The 21,517-nt window shown below is 34.4% G+C and overlaps 1 protein-coding gene across 7 annotated transcripts in view; it reads right to left on the bottom strand.

The window, feature by feature from the left end:
* Positions 1-1,727: 1,727 nt before the first annotated feature.
* Positions 1,728-21,517, bottom strand: part of TRPC1 (transient receptor potential cation channel subfamily C member 1) — a 67,451-nt gene continuing 47,661 nt past the window's right edge. For all 7 annotated transcript variants that reach the window (XM_069104684.1, XM_069104686.1, XM_069104685.1 and 4 more), the window contains 4 exons: positions 5,634-5,812; positions 4,483-4,684; positions 3,949-4,143; positions 1,728-3,430 (listed from right to left, as the gene is read on the bottom strand). In XM_069104684.1, coding sequence (XP_068960785.1) covers positions 3,203-3,430; positions 3,949-4,143; positions 4,483-4,684; positions 5,634-5,812 — 804 coding nt within the window. In that variant the 3' untranslated portion in view covers positions 1,728-3,202. The remainder of the gene's footprint in view (positions 3,431-3,948; positions 4,144-4,482; positions 4,685-5,633; positions 5,813-21,517) is intronic.

Genomic DNA, 21,517 nt, shown 5'->3' with positions numbered 1-21,517 from the left:
CAATGCAATTATTTAAAATAGTATGAGTTTATGAATGTGATTTAATTTAGCGAATATTTAAGTATTCTTCTGGAGGCATATGTATAAAGAGAAGCACAGCACAAGGTAATTTGAGGAAAGAGAGGACACTAGCAACTGGAGGAAAAAGGAAGGGCTTTGTAGAGGACATGGCAGCTGAGTGGACCCCAGAAGACAAGGATTCTGAGAAGCAAAGATGAAGAGAGCAATGCACTCCTGACATGAAGGAGGCAGATGGAATGTCAATTTCAAGAAGCAACTGAAGCAGCTTGGCTATAACAGAGCTTATTGAATAAGATGAACATATATTTCAGCTTGTGGCATTATTCAAAATAACAACGCTGATGGGGATGTTAGCTCTAAGCACATCAAACAGTAAGATTTAAGGCATTTTAAAGAAAGGCTTTCAGCTTAAAATTTTAATATGTAATTCATGCTGAATGATCAAATACTATGGGTTGTGTAAATACTATTGTGTAGGGTTGTGGTTGTCTTTAGGGGATGTGAATTCATTATATCAGACACTAATATAAAGCTAGATACAAGTTTTGGAAACTTTTTTCCTAGGAAATACCATGTGAGAAGAGGTCTTGCAACAAATCACCATTTCAAAATAAGGAAAAATAATGACTGATGATTCAGTCTAAATAACAGAAGGGTCAATAAGGAGGGGAAGAAGCCCTATCTTATTTTCTTGAGAGATTAAGTAGAACATATGTTACAATTTAGAATCTAGAACACAGGTGGGGAAATTTCAGCCTTGAGGCCACATGTGGCCCTCTAGGTCCTCAGATGCAGCCCTTTGAATCTAAACTTCAAAGAACAAATCCCCTTAAATAAAAGGATTTGTTTTGTAAAATTTGGATTCAGTCAAAAGGCTGTACCCTACGACATGGAAGGTCACATATAGCCCACCCCTGGGCCTCTAGAACCTCCTAATTACGAAATTATCTAAATTATTTTGGAAAGGCAGCATAACATTGTGGAAAGATACTGAAAGACAGAAAACCTGAATTCAAAGCATGCCTCCACCCCTAATTGGTCATTTGATTTTGGATAAGCCTCTTAGCCTCTGAAGCTGTTTACTCATCTATTTTGTTCGCATGCTCAGCATTTAGCACAGTACCTCCTACATTGTAGGCACTTAACAAATGTCGGATCTGTAGAGTTGAGATAATACCTATCTTACCTCCAAAGATGGTATCAAGAATGAATTTTGTCAATTGTAAAGCACTTCATAAATGTCAGGATGTTTTTCAATATTAATGCACATATATGATTATATTTCAGGAAGAAAAGATCTACCATGATCAGACTAAGAAATTGCTTAGGAATGCAAGATAATGGGTCTAGAACTGTCCATAAAAATTGAAAAGATAAAGGTAGAGTTGACAAAACACACTTTGGGTACGTGTACTGGGGAAGGGGAAGTGGTTCTTAGTTCAAAACTCACAAAACTTTTCCAAAGCAAACTTTCCAAAGAAGAATGCTAATTTCTGGAATGGATACCAGATAAGTAGCCAGTAACTATTAGCTACTTGAGCTCAATATTAGATTTGAGTCAAATTTGACCAGTTTACCTTAGGTACTAACTTCATTTTTCATTACCATATTTAATTTAATCAAGGTATTATCTTTTTCATTTACTTTTATTTTTTTTTCTGCTTTATAAGTACATTTTAATACAACAGATAAACATTGTGCCAATGTATAATCCAAAGTCAAGTTTTATTATTTTTTTCTTACAATGCTATCATTCAAAATATACCCCAATAAGTAATTCATGCACACACTAGGTGCTCAATAAGTATCTTTTTTTTTTTTACCATATATTATTATTAGAATGAATGAAAATCCTGATGTTTAATCCCAAATGGGAAGTGCATAATTTTATAGTAGACAAAATATATAATTTTACAATAAATATTTTATAAGAATTTGCCCAAAAGAGGGAGCACTTACAGTTTGGTAATCCCATTAAAAAAGAAAAAAGGAAGAAACATATTATACCTAAAACCTCTATTTTATGATCCCTGGATCAATAATGCTTATAGACCTAGGGCTACCCGCACCCTATGTCATAAGACTAGCTAACATTCAAGTGAGAAGATTATGCTTAACTTCCACTTAACAGAAATCCTACCTTTCAATTCTATGGCAGGAGTACAACAGATTTTCAAAGAAATTTAATTATATTCCCTACAAAGCACAACATAATTAAATATATTATACTCTTCAACCAAAAAAAAATAAAAACAAAAACACTTTCCCATTGTAAGCAGGAAGAATCATATACAAATAAGCACAAAGTCATACTTATAGAAGCTATGTTAAACTGCATAAAATATTTTGATACTTAATACAATAAATCAAATATAGTTTAAAACTATGTAAAATAAACTCCTCCAATAAATATTGTTGGAAAACAAGATTCTCTTCAATGTACACAGAAACAAAAGTTATACTGTAACCACAAAGAAACATGTTCTAAACCCTTATTTTTGGTTTTTGTTCTAAAAGTTCTAGGAGCTCTCCCCAGTTTAAAGTCTTTAAAGAAAAACACTGTTATGGCCCAAATAAAGTTGGATTTATAAAAAATGAACACTAACTCAGCTATATCACACTAATTTTTTACATTCTGAAAACCAATAGTTCTACATTCTATATTTATCTTACAGAGTAAAATCAATCCACATTTACTTTAGAGTATTTGATATAGCTTTTTTTTTTTTTTTTTTGCTTTTGGAGCGGGGAAGGCAGGGCAACCGGGGTTAAGTGACTTGCTGAAGGTCACACAGCTAGTAAGTGTTAAGTGTCTGAGGTCACATTTGAACTCAGGTCCTCCTGACTCCAGGGCCAGTGATCTATTCACTGCGCCACCTAGCTGCCCTTGATATAGCTTTTGAACAACAGATGAGGTCACAATTATTCCAGCCTCCCTACCCCCCCCACCCAAAAAAAGATTAGAAAGTAAAACAAAAGGCTAGAAAATTCTGTCTGCTAAATTGCTCCTACTAAAATCCCATGTTCAGTGGATTTTTTGAACTATATACATATTTTATATAACATACACAATTAACCTATGAGTCTTTAAAGAATGGCTTTGATGTCATTTCTACATTCCAACCCACACCTTATTAAATTTAGTTGCGAATTATACAAATATCCATGACCTAGAAATAAGTTAATTTCTTGGGTAAAACATAGCATATTTAGAAGTCCGAAAGCCAAGTAAGTCCCTTATTTCATTTCGAAATTTTGATAGATCTTGGCGTAGCTCATTGAGATTTTCTACAGTTGCCTGGTCTGTGCTTTGCATCTTCTGTCTCATGGAAGTTAAATAACGGTGGACTAAGCAACACATCACTTTTTGGTAGTTTTCATCTCTTTTTTGTTTCAGGTTTCTCCATTCCTTCAAAATAAAGAATAATATATCTCTACTAGCAATGGTTATTTATATTTGTGCTAACAAAATCTATTTAATTTTTTTTGACAATACTCAATATGCAAACATATAAATTTAAATATTTCTATCCTTTCTTGATCCATAATATTCCTGTGACTACATGTAGTCACTTTAGTCTTTCATATTTGTTTACTGCAAACTATTCTGTGGAAGTATGAAGCTACTGTAATTAATGTGATATCACTGCAGTATGTACCAAATTATTAAAAGAAAACAAATCCTTTCTTTAGATATAACTTACTGGCATTATCATTTTTTTTTGCTTTAAAAGAAAAAAATTATGTACTCAGGAAATATAAAAACTTTTAACCTCTAATTTAACCCCTAATTTGAAATTTTAAAATAGGCTTTAAAATACTGAAACTAGCAATTACTTTGGCTTCATAGCATTTTATTAGCTGAGTCTAATTTTTAAATTTAAATGAAACTTTGTAGGCCAAACCTAGATTTGCACAATTTCTTACCTTTAAGCTGTTTTGCCGTTTGACCTTGCCCTTTGATGTATGAGAGCAAATCCACTTACTGAGGCTACTTAGTAGATAGCAAATGGTCTTGGGAGAAGGAATAATATTGAAAGGTGGAGGTAGTGTACATTTGTCATCAAAGTAGCTAAGCCACAACTTAGCACGGGCAAATTTCCATTCTTTGTCCTCATGGTTCTGTAATGTAAGGCATATGAAAAATGCATTGAAAAATATACATTAAAAACCCTCATGTGTAGCTTTAAACTATCAAGTTCTCCAAATACATTAAAGAAAATAATTTGCCTCATTGTTACATACTAATGGTACAGAAATTCATAAAAGACAATTTATATTGTAAAAAAATCTACATGAAATGCTAAAATGTATGCCATTCTAAAATTAATGAGTATAATCAAGGCTACAATGATACTATCCTTCATATTTTCTAACTTTTTTTGTTTCCTGACATATTTTCTAGATTTAATATTAACTGAGAAGTACAAAGACACTTTTTTAGAATAATAGAACACTTACTGCTATCAGCTGAAAGCTTTTATGAAGCATGGCCACTAATAATTTGGTAAGAACGATAACAACCACGACATTGTAAGTACCAACGATAACAGCTCCAACAAAAGACTGCAATTCTTCACCGTAGCTAAATCTTGTGACAAAGATTGCTACGTGTGCTAAAGAAAAAATATACCAGAACAAAGCAAAGCAAGTGCCAATGAACCTGAAAAGACAATAAAATTTTTTTGTTAAACAAAATAGAGAAGTAAATCACTTCTATCAAAACTATTTAAAGAAAATGTTAATATTTTAAGAACAAATACTTAATAAATGAAGTTTATACAAATTTTCTTAATTCTGTTTTACTCAAAACAGAGAACATATTTTTCTTTAAAACAAAAACAAATACATGGATATTGGATTTACAACAAGATAAATGATACCAATAAGTTTATCATAGAACTCATAATAAATTTGAAATAACAAAGTCCCTTGGATGATTTAAAATTATTTTATTGGTAAAATTCATTTTCGAAAATGTATCTAATGTGAAATTTGGCTATGTTACAGAATAAGTTTACAAAAGCATATCATAATTACCTTAAAAATTATATACAAGTCTGACTATAAGACTAAATTGCCTTAAAACTTTATGAAACTTTGCATGATTGTGCCAAACTACGTGATCATCTCTTATTTGGAGATAAATCTTTAGAACTTAATTACAATTAAGATTTTCTAATGGCTCTGGTCTAACACTTTAGTCCAAGAATTTTCTAAGACATCTATAACTATCATTCACTCTGCCCCCACAGCCCACAAACCCCAAATACGTTAACTAATAGAAACCATATAGTCCTGAATTAATTTCCCTTCTCCCTTCATTTTCAGAAAGACTAACATGAACTGATACAAAGTGAACTGAACAGAACCAAGAGCACAGCGTACACAGTACACTCTTTTAGTAGTGATAAAGAATTGAAAACTGAAGAGATACCCATCAGATGGGGAAGGGCTAAGTTGTGGTATATGACTGTGATTGATAGAATATTATTGTGCTAATTATATGAAAGGATGAACAGGATGCTCGCAGAAAAATCTGGAAAGACTAACATGAACTGATACAAAGTGAAATGAATAGATTAGGAAAAAGAAAAAAACCAACAACTCACGAATGGAATGTATCATTGCTTTGCTGTTCACAGAAGATTCCTGCGCAGTCCTTCTGTTCTTGAGGAGCTATATAGCCTTTGTCATATAGTTGGGTCAGTCCAATCGTGAAGGAAAACAAGACGAGAAGGAACATCCCAAGAAATTTTCCAAAGTCTTGCAACATTTGTCCCATTGATATCTATCGAATATATAAAACAGATTTTCAAAACAAAAGCTACTATAAATTATTAAATGCTTAGATGCAGCCCACAGATGATGAGAAGAAATGGCATGACATATAGACTGCTCCTCTCTTTCCATGTGAGTTTTTGTGGCACCCAACAGCCAAAAATCCATTCCAGTAAATTCCACTTTGGTTATAGCAAACAGATTAAGGGCCAAGCAAATGTTGGGTTTTTGTGATTACCTGCCCTACTTTCCTTGAAACAGTCAGTTCTGTAAAGGATAATATTGCCATAGGATTCCAGTTTTGCTTAGTTCAAACTGAGCCCTAGGAGATCAAAAATAGGAGTGGTTTGCAAAGGATGAAGGGATAATACCCACAACTAATCTTCTAACTGTTAGCAAGTTCCTTGAGGTAGGGACTACCTTTTAGATTTGCATCCCAAGCACTTAGTACAGAGACTGGCACATAGTAAATGCTTAATAAATGCTATTTCATTTATTATTCATCCAAACTTTGTACATCTCCCTAAATATCAGAAAACTAAGATAAGATGAATACCCCTTAAGACTAACCCATCCTCAAACTTACTATTGTAGGCTTGATCCAGTTTGTTATCCTGCACAAGAAACAACCAGCATAATAACATATATATGCTGCTGACCCTAGATCTGATTTAATTGTGATCTAGTCTAAGTAAAACTTTTTTGGTAAGATTAAATTGGATACCTGATATTTGAGTGCATTAATTCTTGCAGGCTAATAAAGGGCCATTTAAGCTCTAACATGTTACACATCGTATTGGCTCCTCAATTCAACAAGCATTTTTAAGTACCTACTATGTGTCAGACCCTGTGCTAGGAAGTGGGAGTAAAAAGACAAAAAAAAGCAAAAGAGTGCCTGCCTTAAGGAGCTTTTATTTTCCTGGACCTGGAAAAAACCTTAAGTAAACACCAAATAATGAGGGAGCAGAGAAAGGAATAAGGAGAGCCCAATGACACAACTAAGCTAAAAAGTGGATAGAGTGCGGGGCCTGGAGTCAGGAAGACTCAAATTCAAATCCAGCCTCAGACACTCATTACCTGTGAGACCCTAGGTAAATCATAACCTCAAACAGAGGTTACTCTGTTTGCCTCAGTTTCCTCCTCTGTAAAATGGAGATAAGAGAATCTACCTAATAGTAGGTTGTGGTGAGGACCAAATTAAGATATTTGTAAAGTGCTTAGCGCAGCACCTGGTACATAGTAGCTATATAAATGCTGATTTCTTCCTTCCCACTAGTAAATGGTAGGATCAAGAAAGACCTCCTATACAAGGCAGCACTTGAGGCTCACTTGATTATAAAACTAAAATAATCTCATATAGCTCATTTTATCACAAATGGGCAATCCCCATATTATGAGTGGGTTATGTTATAAAAGTTCATTTGCAAACAAATTTGGAATTAAAAATAAATTTTCCTATAAAAGTAACTGCTAAAATGAGTTTTGGAGAGGTTAAGGGGGAGGGGGAGATGGTTTCTCTTCACTCACCAGCACATTTGGTATGACAGGAAAAAAATTTAGAAGCAGATTAAGAAGGTAAGGAAGTGTTAACATGTAAAATTAAGTACAAATATACATGGTTCTACCCACTTTTATCCTTTCATGAAGTGCAACTTTTCCTGATTGAAATAAGAGACATGCTTGGCATTGGCTGGCTGAAGACTGATGACCCACCTGGCATCCTTTAAAAAGCTAAGCTTTGTAGAGGCTGAGGAAGGGAACAGTTATATGGAGTATAATCCCTTAGTCTCTCATCCCATCTCACCTCCAATTCAACCATGATGTACTTGAAGAAAAGCTATTTGGCCAATAGGAGGGACGAAGGGAGGAATGGAAAGTAAGAGAAAAGACAGACATACAGAGACAGAAACAGAAAGGGGAAGAGGTAGTTAGGAGGAAGGACGGAAAAAAGAGAGAGATGAGAGAGAGGAGAAAAAAGAAAAGAAGGAGAGGGAGTGAGGGGAAAAGGAAGGAAGAGGGAAAGGTAACATTTGAGACAGACACAGAGAGGCCAGGGGTCAGTAGTTTTAAGGAGTATCACAACCTCTGGCAACAAAGAAGAAAGTTGACCATGGATACATGAGAGAACTAGCCCTGGCTCCAGGGAGGGGCCAATCTGGTGAAGCCAGCTGAGCAACTTGCCCAGCAGAGACACCAGAGATAACAACATGAAGACCCTAGGCTCCTGCAGTACCAGAGGTGAGTGCTGCCTCATTATGTGATTCACTGCCAGGAGACTCTAAATTGTACCTACTCTTTTCATACTCTGTGTATGATGGGAAAATACATCCTAGGTTTATAGGGTTGATATTCTGTAGTTACTATTGTTTCTGTTTTCTAATGCTTTGAGCTAACTGACTACTGGCTTATTAATGATGGTAAGCTCATAACAGTGAAGGCTTGTGAGCTACAGTTTTAGGAGTGCTAACCTACCTTTGAACATGGGCATAATCACCCCACTGGGTACTCAATCTACAAACCTATAAGTGCCCAACTGGGGAGGTAGTTCAGAGGGGTGCTATAAATGTACTATTACAATACTGGAAATTAAAATGGAAAAACAACAAAATAAAAACAATTTTTAATCTCAAATGCTGATGCTTAAGGATAAGTGGTACTGCCCCAATCAGCCCAAGGCAGACATTAGTCAACATTTGCTTTCCATTTATATGGACACTGATCCTAATCCTTTAATCCATAGATCCTCTGGTTCACCAATTTTCATTCACTCATTCATTAAATATTTATTGAATACCTACTAACTGCTGGACAACTATACTAGATGCCATGAGAATGTAAAGAATATTAAGGCAGTCTGTCATTTCACAATTTGGGGCTTTAGCAATAATTGCGTTAGTGGATAAAGGAGAAACTGCCCCCCAAAGAGAAAAGCATATCAGTAACACATTTTTAAAATACAAGAAAAAAACCTAAAAGGAGTACATAAAAAGGGTAATTTTGTTACTACCTTGCTAAATTTAATATGCAGTTTTTACAGGAAAACTGTTCATAATTTCAAATATAATCCTCTTTTCTAGTCTTTGGACATTGAAATATCTGTTTGTTGGTCATTGTTAAGTTTATATTTAAAAATTAAAAGGAGGAAAATTAGTACAGACTAAAGAACAAAAATGAGAAAAAGACATGGCATGCAATAAAATAACTGAGTTGACTATAAATGACTATAAAAAAGATTTTGTTTTGGTAGATCAAAAAAGTACCTTAAACACTTCTAACAAGGTTTATCTCATGTATGCATCAAAATAATACAGGATTGTTAAAAGATATGGCAATAAAAATAATCTACAACATCCTGAGCTGAGCTGTTTAAACAAATCATGAAATAATGAAATATGGATGGAAGAAATAATGAATACCCAGTACAGTAATTTTATGCAAAAGTTCAAACAATGTAAATCAATCTCCATAATGAGAAAACAAAGGAGCCAAAAAATGCCTTAGGATAAACACTTAACTTACTTGCTAGGCATGACACATGGCGACAGCCAAGGACAACACCAGTTTGGAATATAAACTGATTTCTAAAGTCTTACAGAAAAGGGAACAGAAAAAGGAGAAAAAGTAAGACGTTTACTTTTACTGGAGGGTAAAACTTAATGTTTAAGGAGAAGTTGACAAGGGATTCTAAGCAAAGTTATGCAAAGGACATTTAAGGATGAAAATGACTAGCCAACAAAGGAAAAATGGGAAAGATTCCAAAGATTTTTATAATAAAATCTTTTCACCATAAATAACACTTGGGACTTTAAACATCAGTTCCAGAAGTGCTTATAGCGGAGGTAGAAAAAGCACTAAAGAGAACAAAAATGAGAAAAGCAGCTGGATTAGACCAAGTGTACTTGGTCTTGTTCACCTCGCTTCACAAAGTATCTGAAAGAAAGGAATATACTAAAGGCATGGAAAAAATCTTAGATCTTATTAATATTTACCCCCCCCAAAGGTGACTGAGAGATCATCAACTGACCTCTATGTCTGTTTTCCCATCTATATAAAATTTTATGAGAACAATCTACACATGCATCAGAGGCATCCTTGATGAGAGTATTAGCAGGAAAAAAGCAGACCTCTGCAAGACACATTCTACGATTTACCTCAGCTTTACCATAGCACAACTGATTGAAAGATACATAAGAATACAAGATCTCAACTGTGCTATCTGTTGACTGTAAAACAAGATTTTGTTTTGGTAGATCAAAAAAGCACCTTAAACACTTCTAACAAGGTTTATCTCATGTATGCATCAAAATAATACAGGACTGTTAAAGATATGGCAATAAAAATAATCTACAACACCCAGTTATTTCAATATCTTATGGGAAATAAAGCCTATGTTTCCAGAAGATATTCACCATTATCATGAACACACACTGAATATGTATAGCCAGTTGGATTCAGAATTAAATATGAGTTGTCTGGTTTGACTATAGGAAATTAAAGAGCTCTTTTAATCAATCCAAATTTCTCCCTGAAATTAAGGCCTATCTTGTTAACACCAGTATTCTAATGGTGGCTGTGTATGGTTACTAATTATGAAACACTATAGTCTCTGGTTATCATGTGGAAAACGCAAGGGTTTGGACAGCCTGTGGGTTCCACTAATATTTTCATACTATCAAAAGAAAGTGAGGGAGGTCTCTTGAACATTGGACTGACTCCCTGTGGTAAACATATGAGAGAATATGGATAAAAATCAAATGAGCAGGTATGGATGGGTTTGTTCCCACTTTGGTGGGAACATCCCCATAAATGAAATCATAAATTCATTAGTTTTTGAAGGTTCTGAACTGCAGCTTGGGCTCTAAGGTCTAATGTATCTCTCCTAACGTCCTTGATAAGATTAAAAGAGAATATCATGTTAAATTTAGGGCAGTTAGGTGGTGTGGTGGAGAGAGAGCTAGGCCTAAAGTCAGGAAGACTCATCTTCCTGAATTCAAATCTGGCCTCAGACACTTAGTAGCTGTGTGACTTGGACAAGTTACTTAGCCCTGTTTGCCTCAGTTTCCCCACCTGTAAAACAAGCTGGAGAAGGAAATGGCAAAACACTCTGGTATCTTTGCTGAGAAAATCCCAAATGGGGACATGAAGAGTCAGACACAATTGAAAATAACTAAATAGCAGAAAGTCAATGATCTACCACTTCAATTTGTACTATTTTCTAGGTTCTTAGAGTGTTTCTTAAACTGACTGATTTTTCCTACTCATTTTATTTCCTACATTTAGTTGCAAATGCCTCTTTAAATGAGTGTTGGCTTTTAGGTTTTTTTTTTTTGTGGTAAATTATAGCCCATGATAGGAAATTTAAAAAATAAATAAAGAGCCTACACACAAAACATGTATCCAGCAGAATTATTGAAAGATAATATTTCTTGCTAACTCATATGAGCAATGTTGCAAGTTCTCAGGTCCACATTTCAAGATGGGCCTCAACTAGCTTCCTGGGCAACTGTCTGCAGTGTAAAAACACTATGTGAGGCCCAAAAACCAAGATGACTTCTTAACTTTCACTTTAATACATGATGATACTCTTTTCTGACACATGTTAAGGTTATTTCCTCAGTTTCTAGTTCCCAAGATTCTGAGCTATTAGTATGGAAGGAATCTACTTCCAGATGTACATTTTGGATTTTCAAATGTAACTGGTTGAGAAGGTAAAGGAAGGAGAGAAAAAAAGGCTTATTCTAAGTCACCAGACAAAATTATGCTATAGTTGAAGGAAACAGTTTAACATTTACTCAAAGTTTCTGTTCAGAACTTTACATATTGGAGTATCTTACATCAATTAGATGAATCAACAGGCATTCCAACAGATTAGAATAGGCCAGAAGAAATCAGTGGAGAACATAGTACCAATTTTCTACAATAAAACTAAGTACATACGACCCTTCAAGAAGTCATGATCTCATTCAAAAATACCTTTTAGGCAGCAAAATCTGCATGGAAAATGTCCACGACCAAAAGCAAATAGCAGACCTAAAGATTACTTATTCTGATGAATAGCCAGACAGAAATATTTAATAACTCTGCTGATCTGCTTATTTTCACAAGGGGAATCATAATGACAAGCATTCATTCAGACCTCTGACACAATAAACAAATCTGCCAGGGATTCTGTAAGAAGAATTCTTTATCACATATGGGCTGTGCTAATGGGCTCTGAGGATCCTTCTAGTTCTAAGATCCTATAGCCATACCTAGTTATTTCACCAGATAACGATCAATTCTACCATGAATTCCTTTTAGTTTGATGATCATAACCAAGAAAGTCAATTTTAGGTACCTTTAAGTAGATTTTTACACTTGTTAAATATAAAGTCTAATTTTTTATTAAAAAATTTTATACACTTCAGAACAAAAACATTTCTCAACAGACAACAATGATTAATGACAGCTGTCTTTTAAAATCAATGATTCTTTTAAGATAAAATTTAAAACATCTCAAAATTTGAAAGGATTGTTTTCTCTTCTTATGGTTGATTTCTAAGACTATAGCCACACATTCTTGATTTTCCAAATGTTTCTAAATTGTGAATTTTAAAAAAGAGAGGGAAACGCTAAAAGTCTGGTTTTTTATAGGTAAACATAAAGGGAATAAAATGTTTTGGTTCCTTTAGAATGTACTTTAAGACATTATAGACTACTGTACAGATGCATGAATTCACAAATAATTAAAGTTGAATCTAAATTGAACTCCCAAATTCAACATGGGAAATGTATGCTCTTGTAAGATTTTCTGATAGTGTTACTTGGTTTCAATTTTAGAACTACCAAGGAGGTATAAAGTCACATTTGTTAAATGAGGGCTCTAGTGAGAGTCTAGTACATTTACAGCACTCAACTGAAGCTAAGTTAACTAAATAAATATCAGCAAAGAGATGATCAGTTAAGATTAAAGACAGAACAGAGTCTGTCCTAAAAAAAAAAAATCCTTACGGAATGAGAACTAGATTTTAATCTGTAATTAAGTTAGTGTGAATTGTGGTTCTGCTAAGAACATGTCTGCTCAAAACGACCCTGAGAGTAACTGAAAACTTTGAGTCATTTGGAATAATTTATAAACTTCATATTTCTATCTGTTCACTGAACAAATTATCTAAGGTATAAGTCCAAAGCTATTGGAGTTAAATTGTTGCAAGTAAGAAAATAAATAGAATAGGATCATCATAGACTTATACTTTCTAAATAGATATCCTTGCCAGGAAATAATGATGATAAATATCATGGATACCTTTCTAGAGATTTTATTCTGGATCATTCTCTATCTCTTGGTTCTGCAAGTAAATGACAAACTACATAATGCTGTTACTGATTTAAAGGTCTTAGCACACGAAGGGCCAAGGAAAAGCAAATATTTACATTTTAAAACACAGGAGATAAATGTTGTTTTGACATTTAAGCATTATTTGAAGTGACATTCAGAAATAATTTCTAGATCACTGTCCAGGCTATCTCCTTTTATCTCTTTCCAAGCTGTTTTTCTCTCTTTCCATAGCTATCACCCTTCCTGTCCTTCCTTTTTCCCTTCCCCAGGCCTCTTCTTTACTTGCCCATAATAAGGAATTTTCTAAATATTTGTTAAATAAAACTTTGTTTCTATTATTGCCTAAAATATCAGGTAAGTTAAATCTTCTAATTCAAAATAAAAACTTAAATGAAACCAGCTTTATTTTACTTTCACTGCCTTCTTGGCCCAGTTCCTAACCATCTGGACTTCAAAACCATGCCCTCTCTTCTGCTGTCTCATCTTGGAACCTCCTTCAGTGCCTGGAGCATCATGGCCCTGAAACACCTCATCACTCCACCAGTCTATTCACCATGGAATATCCCTCCACAAGGTCCACCTTACCTCCTCTTCTCCCATTAGTAAATTCTTCTTGAAGTCTATATTTTGTTAAGGGGGTAGGCCAGCCTGCCTTTATTCCCTACCTGGTTTTGCATTCTGTACTTCAAAACAATGACCCCAAGTTACCACTACCCTGCTTTTTCAGCCCCCTTTTGTGTACTGTCTTCTTCCACTGGAATGTAAGCTCCCTGAGAACAAGGACTCTTCCTTCCTCCCTCCTTCCCATTCCTTCTTTCTCTCATTGAGTCAGAGATTCTCAATACAAACATGGGTAGCCACAGAGCAATAATTTTCCAACCATGTACAGCTACCTCTCAACTATAATTTATCAAATACCTGACATTACTTCTCAACATAGGCCTTATACAAAACTGATTTCCTTTTCATTAAAGCTTTGTTTGTTCCCACTTCTGTGTACCTCTGAAGCCTATACTTGCTTTAAAGGTCAGTTTAAGATTCACTTCATTCTAACGTGTCCATACCCATTGAACCAGAGACTCCATTATTGGGCTTGTTTCCCAAGGAAGCTATTGATAAGAAAAGTCTCCATAGACACCAAAATATTCACAGCAGTATATTTTGTAACAGCAAAGAATTGGAAACAAAGTAGATGCCCATCAACTGGGGAATGATTAAACAAACTGTGGTACGTGAATGTAATGATTATTACCGTGCCATAAGAAATTATGTCTATGTGCGTGGTAAAACAGAGAAGCACAGAAATGATGTATATGAACTGATGCAGAGTGAAGTGAGCAGAGCCAAGAATATAATGAACACAGTTTATAATAATGTAAATGGAAATAATAACTACACACCAAAAATTCAAAAGTGAATGTAACAAAATTACAAAAATCAAGCAGGACTCATGAAGAAATAGAAAGGACACTCCAACCTACCCCTTCATGGAGGTGGGAGATCCACGGGTGTTTCAAATTGCACATATTTTCAGACTTTTTCAATGTATTGATCAGTTGCGTTGATTTTTTTCCTCTCTAAAAAAATATCATTTGTTATATGGGATGGCTCTCTGGGAGGGGGAGAGCAAGGAATACTTGGGATAACTATGATGATGTAAGAAATAGAAGTCATCAATAAAAACTTATTTTAAAAAAAGATTCACTTCATCCAAGAAGCCTTTCATGATTAAAGATAGACCTCTAGCAGCTATGACTACAATCCCCACAATATACACTTGTGTGTATTACTACCTTGGAATTCTCCATTTCATAGATGTATACTTCTTAAAAATCTCCAACTTAATGCTAAGTCCCACAAATTCAAGGTTCATGTCTCTATTTTTGTAAATACCATAACCATAGTCATAGAAATATGAGAATATTAGGTACTTAATAAATGTTTGTTGAATAGATGATTAAATGATAATTGAATTACACAGTCAGAAGAGAAAGGATCCTAGATATCCTTAATTTAAAAATGAGCTTCTCAAAATATTTACATGTGAAAATATTTACACATGGTATAGGTCCTCTCTGGAAAAATCTAGGATAAACAGGATATCATGACTTTAAAATGCACAATCTCACTAACAATAAAAGAGATGCAAAATAAAACAGCTTTTTTAGCTCACACCAATCAAATTAGGAGAAATAATGAGAAACACTGAAACCTGAAACAAGGGGCTGTGAAGAAACTAGTATACTCATTGAATGGCATTGTAAATTTGTAGAAACCTTTTGGAGAACAGTATGACAGTACAAAGTAAAAATAACAAAAATAATCATACTCTTTGACCAAACAACATGTTTTATTGTTGGAAATATATCCTGAAAATGTCATCAAAAACAAAAACAAAGGGTAAGTAGACAGAGATTCATCTATTAATATAGAGATCAACAATTAGATCTATATCTACTCATATGTTGATAGATAAATCTAATAGCTTAAAACTGCATTAAGACTTTTTGGATAGCCTGAATTTTCAAAGATTTTCATAGCAAAATTATATGTAATCACAAAAGAACCCCCACAAAACAACTATAGTAACCTAAATACCCAACAACAGGAGATTGGTTAAATAAATTGTGATACATTAATGTTACAAAATATTATAATGCAATTAAAATATGGGTATGAGGGATTGAAAGAAATCTAAAAAGACCTTTACATAACAGTGAAAGTAGAAAAAAGTTGAGCCAGAAGAATAGACTGCACACTAATTGAAACCATAAAGCTGATTTTTTAAAAAGTGAATGAATGAACAAAGATTCCTGATTGGGATTTGGAGGGAGCAACTAAAAAGTTATTATATTTTATGAAACTGAATTAATTTTAATGGTTACAAAGCAAGATTAACTATATAATATTTAATACTGTGTTTAATATGTTAATTTCTAAACTTATATGTGCATATTCAATAAGATAACATTTACAAAGTGCTTAGCACAGTCCCTGACACATAGTCAAATGCTCAATAAATACTTAATCCCCTTCCCTTTACCTAAAAAAAAAAAGGGAAAAAACTAGGAAAATTTTTAAGGAGAAAAATTTGGGAAACTATTAACAGCAAGAGAAAAGATTCATAAAAACTGGGAGAGGTAATCTGTCATAAAGTGAGCATCCAAGAATGACTTTCTAAAGGGGGATCTAAAATGTGATTGTGAAATGTAGAAATTTTCATATTTGTTGGTAAACTGAATAAAATCAATTTAAGCATATTTTATAGATATCATTTTAGAAGATTTATCTAATGCCTAAATAGAATGAACTGATTATGATATAATGTGTTTTCATATGAAAATTTAAAAACAGATAGATTATACAATAACATACATAAAGAATGGCATTGTGAAATTAATTTATAAAACATTTCTTGGATTAGATAAAAATTGTATGATAGGAAAAACTAATCAGTAAATACATGCAGGGACTATTTGGGAATTCTCTAATTTTTCAAACTATAAATTTCTGAATATAAGGGAAAAACAGCAGACGAGAAATTTTCTACAGATTAAATGATGAATATAGGTGTATAAGCATACACAGAAATATCCTGCTTTTTTCTGGGAAAGGAAAGAGAGGTCAGGAGAGTCAGACCAAATAGCCAAGAAAAAATAAATATCATACATTCCTATGAAGACCTTGAGCAACTCTGTTCTATAACTTCGGTGGAAACAGGACTTATTTGTGCTCCTTAAAAATAAACTTTTAAAAACCCTGAGTCTTTTTGGCTGGTATGGGATAAACATTTTTGCTGTTACTGATTCCCTATAAATAAAGATATATTTCTATCCACATGAAATTATCAAGGTTCTCTATTTATCTGTGTTCGTGTCACTTTCTCTCAATAAAATATAAGCTCCTTGAGGGTAGAGACTATTTCAGTTTTGTCTTTGTGCCCCTAGCAACCAGGACAGTCCCTGGCACATAATAGGCATTTAGTAAAGCCTTGCTGAATTAATGTTTTCCTACTCCTTATTTCCTCTGCTTCTACAAAATTCCTCCCCCAAAATTCAAACCAGTATTTCCCATGTGGCATCCAAAGAATAGCAAATTATAGCATCTTTAAGCTTCAAATAGAAAATTCTTTTATATTTTAAAATAATTAACAAGTATACAAATATGTATTGATCATCTGTCAATAAATGAAAAAAATACATCTCCAGACAAAGAAAACTAAGAAACACTCAATGGTGAAGAAGACCTGGCAGTGAGTAGATGAACAAGTCTGATCAGAGCAATAAGTAAATTGCTTTGTGGAAGTGGGTCATTTTAAGAGATACAAGTGTAACCATTCTTAATATTATGTTAATAGAAGTTGAAGTTATGGATCTAATAAAAAATGAGTCAATGGCAAACTCCTGATTTTATGGTCACAGAAATGCACTTCCAATTTAGCCTGCATTCTTACTGACTGCAAAGGGAACAAGGTGAACATTTGGTTGAGTAAACCCACATCTATCATTCCTGGAAAAACAAGTATTCAAAAAGCATTTATCCTAGTGTTTAGTACTGTCATCTTCTTATTTAAAATAACAGCGCTCAATATTCTAGGGACTGTTTCCTAGGTCTTTTTAAACTTTGTGAGTACCGGATTGCACTTGAGTTGTCCACACCCCATTTTTAATTAAACATTTCATGAACCATATCCTTTCTGCCACTTCTACAACTCAACTAAAACACTTCAGAGACCACTCCATGCAAAGCCCTATGTTCAGTGCAGAGGATGCAAAGAGAAACCAAGCAACGTCTGCCCTCAAGAAGCTTACATTCTGCCAAGGGGATACATCACAGAAGAATACAGAGCCATTTCAAGAGAGAAAGACCACAGCCAACTGGGGAGATCAGACAATAGCTCATGTTGGAAATGGCATCTAAGCTATGGACTTCAAGGAGTGATGGTGGGGAGAGAGAGGAGGTGCATTTCAAACATGAGGAACCATATATGCAAAAGCATATGCATGGAAGATGGGATGTTAAAGGTAACAGTTAGCAAGTCAGTTTGACTAAGGGAAAAATTTGAAATAAAACTGGTTGAGGATTTTGCGTTTTATCCCAGAGACAAAAGGGAAATATTGACAATTTTTGAGCAGGGGGCTGGTAAAATAGTTAGATCTGTGCCTTCCTAAATTAATTCTACTACCCACAAAAGAAAAACCAATTACATAAAGAATGCCTATTGTCTAGGCTCTGTCAAAGAGTGGGACAACCTCAAGAACTCATCCATGAGTATCTGTATTTTGGACAGACATTGCAGAGAAACAGTAAGTTGGACCCAAAATTGAACAAGAGGAAGGCAAAGTTCTTTTAATGACCCCAAGCACCTCACTGAAACTAAGTCCCACTTTTTTAACATCATTATTTTAATAGTCATGGAACACTGTATTCTACAGAGAAGAAAATCAATATCAGAGATCCATATGAATACTGGAGTATTGACAAACTAGGCATTATGGGTCAGTAGTTATTGATGTCCTCTTGACCATTTTTTTCCGTAATTTTTTTTTTTAACTTTTCCCTGTTCTACATTAACATTCCCTGTTATCTTTCTAGCAGACAAGTGGCACAATGGATAAAGTGATGACCTGGAGTCAGGAAGACTTAGGTTTAAATCTGGACTCAGATACTTGCTAGCTGATTGACCCTGGAAAGTCACTTAAATGTTGCTCACCTTAGTTTCCCCAATAGTAAAATGGGGATAATAATAGAACCTAACCCCAGGATTGCTGTGAGGATTCAATGAGATAATATCTGCAAAGTTTTAGTACAGAGTCTGGCATACAATAGCCACTTAATAAATCTCTTCTTTCTTCTTTCCTTCCTTCTCATTGAACTAACTTATAAAATACTGCATCAGTGTTTTCAAAATTGTGACATCTTTAGCACGTTTCTATGTATGCTTGATCTATACCAATGGCTTTTCCCAATTTCAATTTCTTAAATGTTTGAGGGCCAAACCACCAGGTTGCACTGTCATCATATCAAACAAAATGATAAAATTATTTTAGAGGACCTCAAAATGTGTTCAAATTTCTCTGTTAGCCTCTTACCTAGAATTCTACTCTAGGTTTCAAAAGAGATAGCATCATCTCTTAAGACTGATGCAGAGCACTAGCCAAAACTGAGCTTCTCTTTCTCTAAGATCAAAAACATACCCAGTTTCTTCATTCTTAAAAACCCTCACTTGATCTGATTGACCCCACTATATCCAATATCTCTCCGCCTGTTCTCAGGTCAACTCCCTAAGCCATCAATACATAGTGTGTCTCTTACTCTCTTCTAAATCCCCTGAAACCTGGCTTTGGACCTTATCATTTAACTGAAACTACTCTCTCCAAAGTTCCCAAGGATCTGAACTGCCAAATCTAAAGGCCATTTCTCAATACTCATTCTGCTTTACAATTCTACGGTATTTGACACTGTTGATCATCACTTCCTGGATACTGACTCCTTTTTAGATTTTTGTTAACACTCTTCTCTCCTGGTTCTCTTCCTATCCCCTACTTCTCCGACTCTTTTGCTGGATGTTAATTCATGCATACTGAAGAACCATAAGTGCCTCCCCCCCAGTCTCTGGCCTCTGCCTATTCCTCTATGCCAGGGGTTCTTAAGCTTTTTTGTATCACTGAACCCCTTTGGCAATCTGGGGAAGATTATAGACCTCTTCTCAGAATATTTTTAAATGTATAAAATACAAATTATATTAAGATACTGTTATCAAAATATTTTCCAAAAAACAAGCTCACAAACCCCAGATTAAGAAATCTCTAAACTATATATTCTCACCTGGTAATCTCATCAGTTCAATGACCATTGCTATACAAATAAATGATTCTTAGATCTATATGCCCAGTCCTAGTTGCTCTCCTGAGCTCCAGTCCTACATCTCCAGCTGCTTCTTGGACAACTTGAACTGGATGTCCAACAGGCATCTCAAATCCAACATGTCCCAAATGAAACCCATTATCTTTTCCCCAAGAATGCTTGTGAATTTCCTTATGACTACTGAAGGAGCCACCATCTTCCTCCTGTCACCCAGGCTTACAACCTAGGCATCATCTTTGACTTCTCCCTCACATTCACCCCTACATCAAATCTACTGCTGTATCTTGCTGTTTCTACTTTCTAAATATCCTTTATATATGTCTCCTTCTCTCAACTCACACAACCTTCACCCTAAGTCATGCCCTCATTATCTCATGCCTAGACTATTACAATAGCCTTCTGGGAGGTCTTTGCTCGTGTCTCTCTCTACCACCCATACAATCTCTACTCAGTTGCCCAAGTAATTTTCCTAAAGCATAGATCTGACCATGTCACTTCCAATAAATTCCAGTGGCTCCCTATTAAACCCAAGATAAAATATAAACTCCTCTTCGGCATTTAAAGCTCTTAATAATCAGGACCCTTTCTACCTTTCTAATCTTACATTTTACTTCTCTCCCATCCCCAATCCTTAACACACTTTACATTCCACCTACATACTGACCTACTCATTTCCTCATACATGACCCTCCATTTCCAATTTCTTTGCCTTTGTACTGTTCCCATTCCAAAAACTGTTTTGCTTCCTCACCTCTGCCTCTTAGTTTCCCAGGTTTCCTTCAAGACTACATTTAAAGCTTACCTCCTGCAGGAGACCTTTCCCAGGCAAAGACTTTCCTCTCTGAGATTACTTTCCACCTAATTCTGTATGTATCTTTTACACACCTAGCAATTTTTGAATTCGTATCCATTATGAGTTTTTTGAGGGAAAAAAGTAGTTTTTTTTTATCTTTCTGTGTATCCTCAGTGATTAATACAATGCCTGACACATAGTGCTTAATTAATGTTTTTATTTTCTCATTGATACTGTATTTGTTTCACACTAGAGTGAGAGATTAGAGATGTACCACCTGAACTGTATATTGGTAAATCAAAGATATTAAAAGAATAATGCATTGGATAGATCTTCCATCGATGGGAGCTTTATAAGAAAACCTAAATAATATCCCACAAGGAGAGAAGTCATGGAGAAGTTATAATTGTTATCAAAACAGGGAATCCCAATACAGATGCAGAATATCCAGATACAGAAGAGAATATCCAGATAATTCTCTAGTTTGGTGAAGATCATTGCATGAATTTGGTTTTTAAAATAAATGTAATAAATTAAATGGAGCTCAGTTACTTAAGAGAATTAAGTGAGCTCTTGCTAGTAAATTCAAATAGTTGTGAATAATTCCCCATGCTTTTTACTAAAAATCCAACTGTTATATATCCAATAGCTAATAAGAAAAAGAGAGAAACCAGAATATTTTGAAATAAAATTTCTTTTTTTCAAATTATTATGAAACATCATTTAAATTTTAATCA

Source organism: Petaurus breviceps, unplaced genomic scaffold (genome assembly GCF_028583685.1).
Source record: "Petaurus breviceps papuanus isolate PSGF00001 unplaced genomic scaffold, PetGlider_PUasm1.0 688, whole genome shotgun sequence".
NCBI lineage: Eukaryota > Metazoa > Chordata > Mammalia > Diprotodontia > Petauridae > Petaurus > Petaurus breviceps.
The sequence above is the reverse complement of the archived record's forward strand: the minus strand, read 5'-3'. Positions and strand labels throughout refer to the sequence as shown.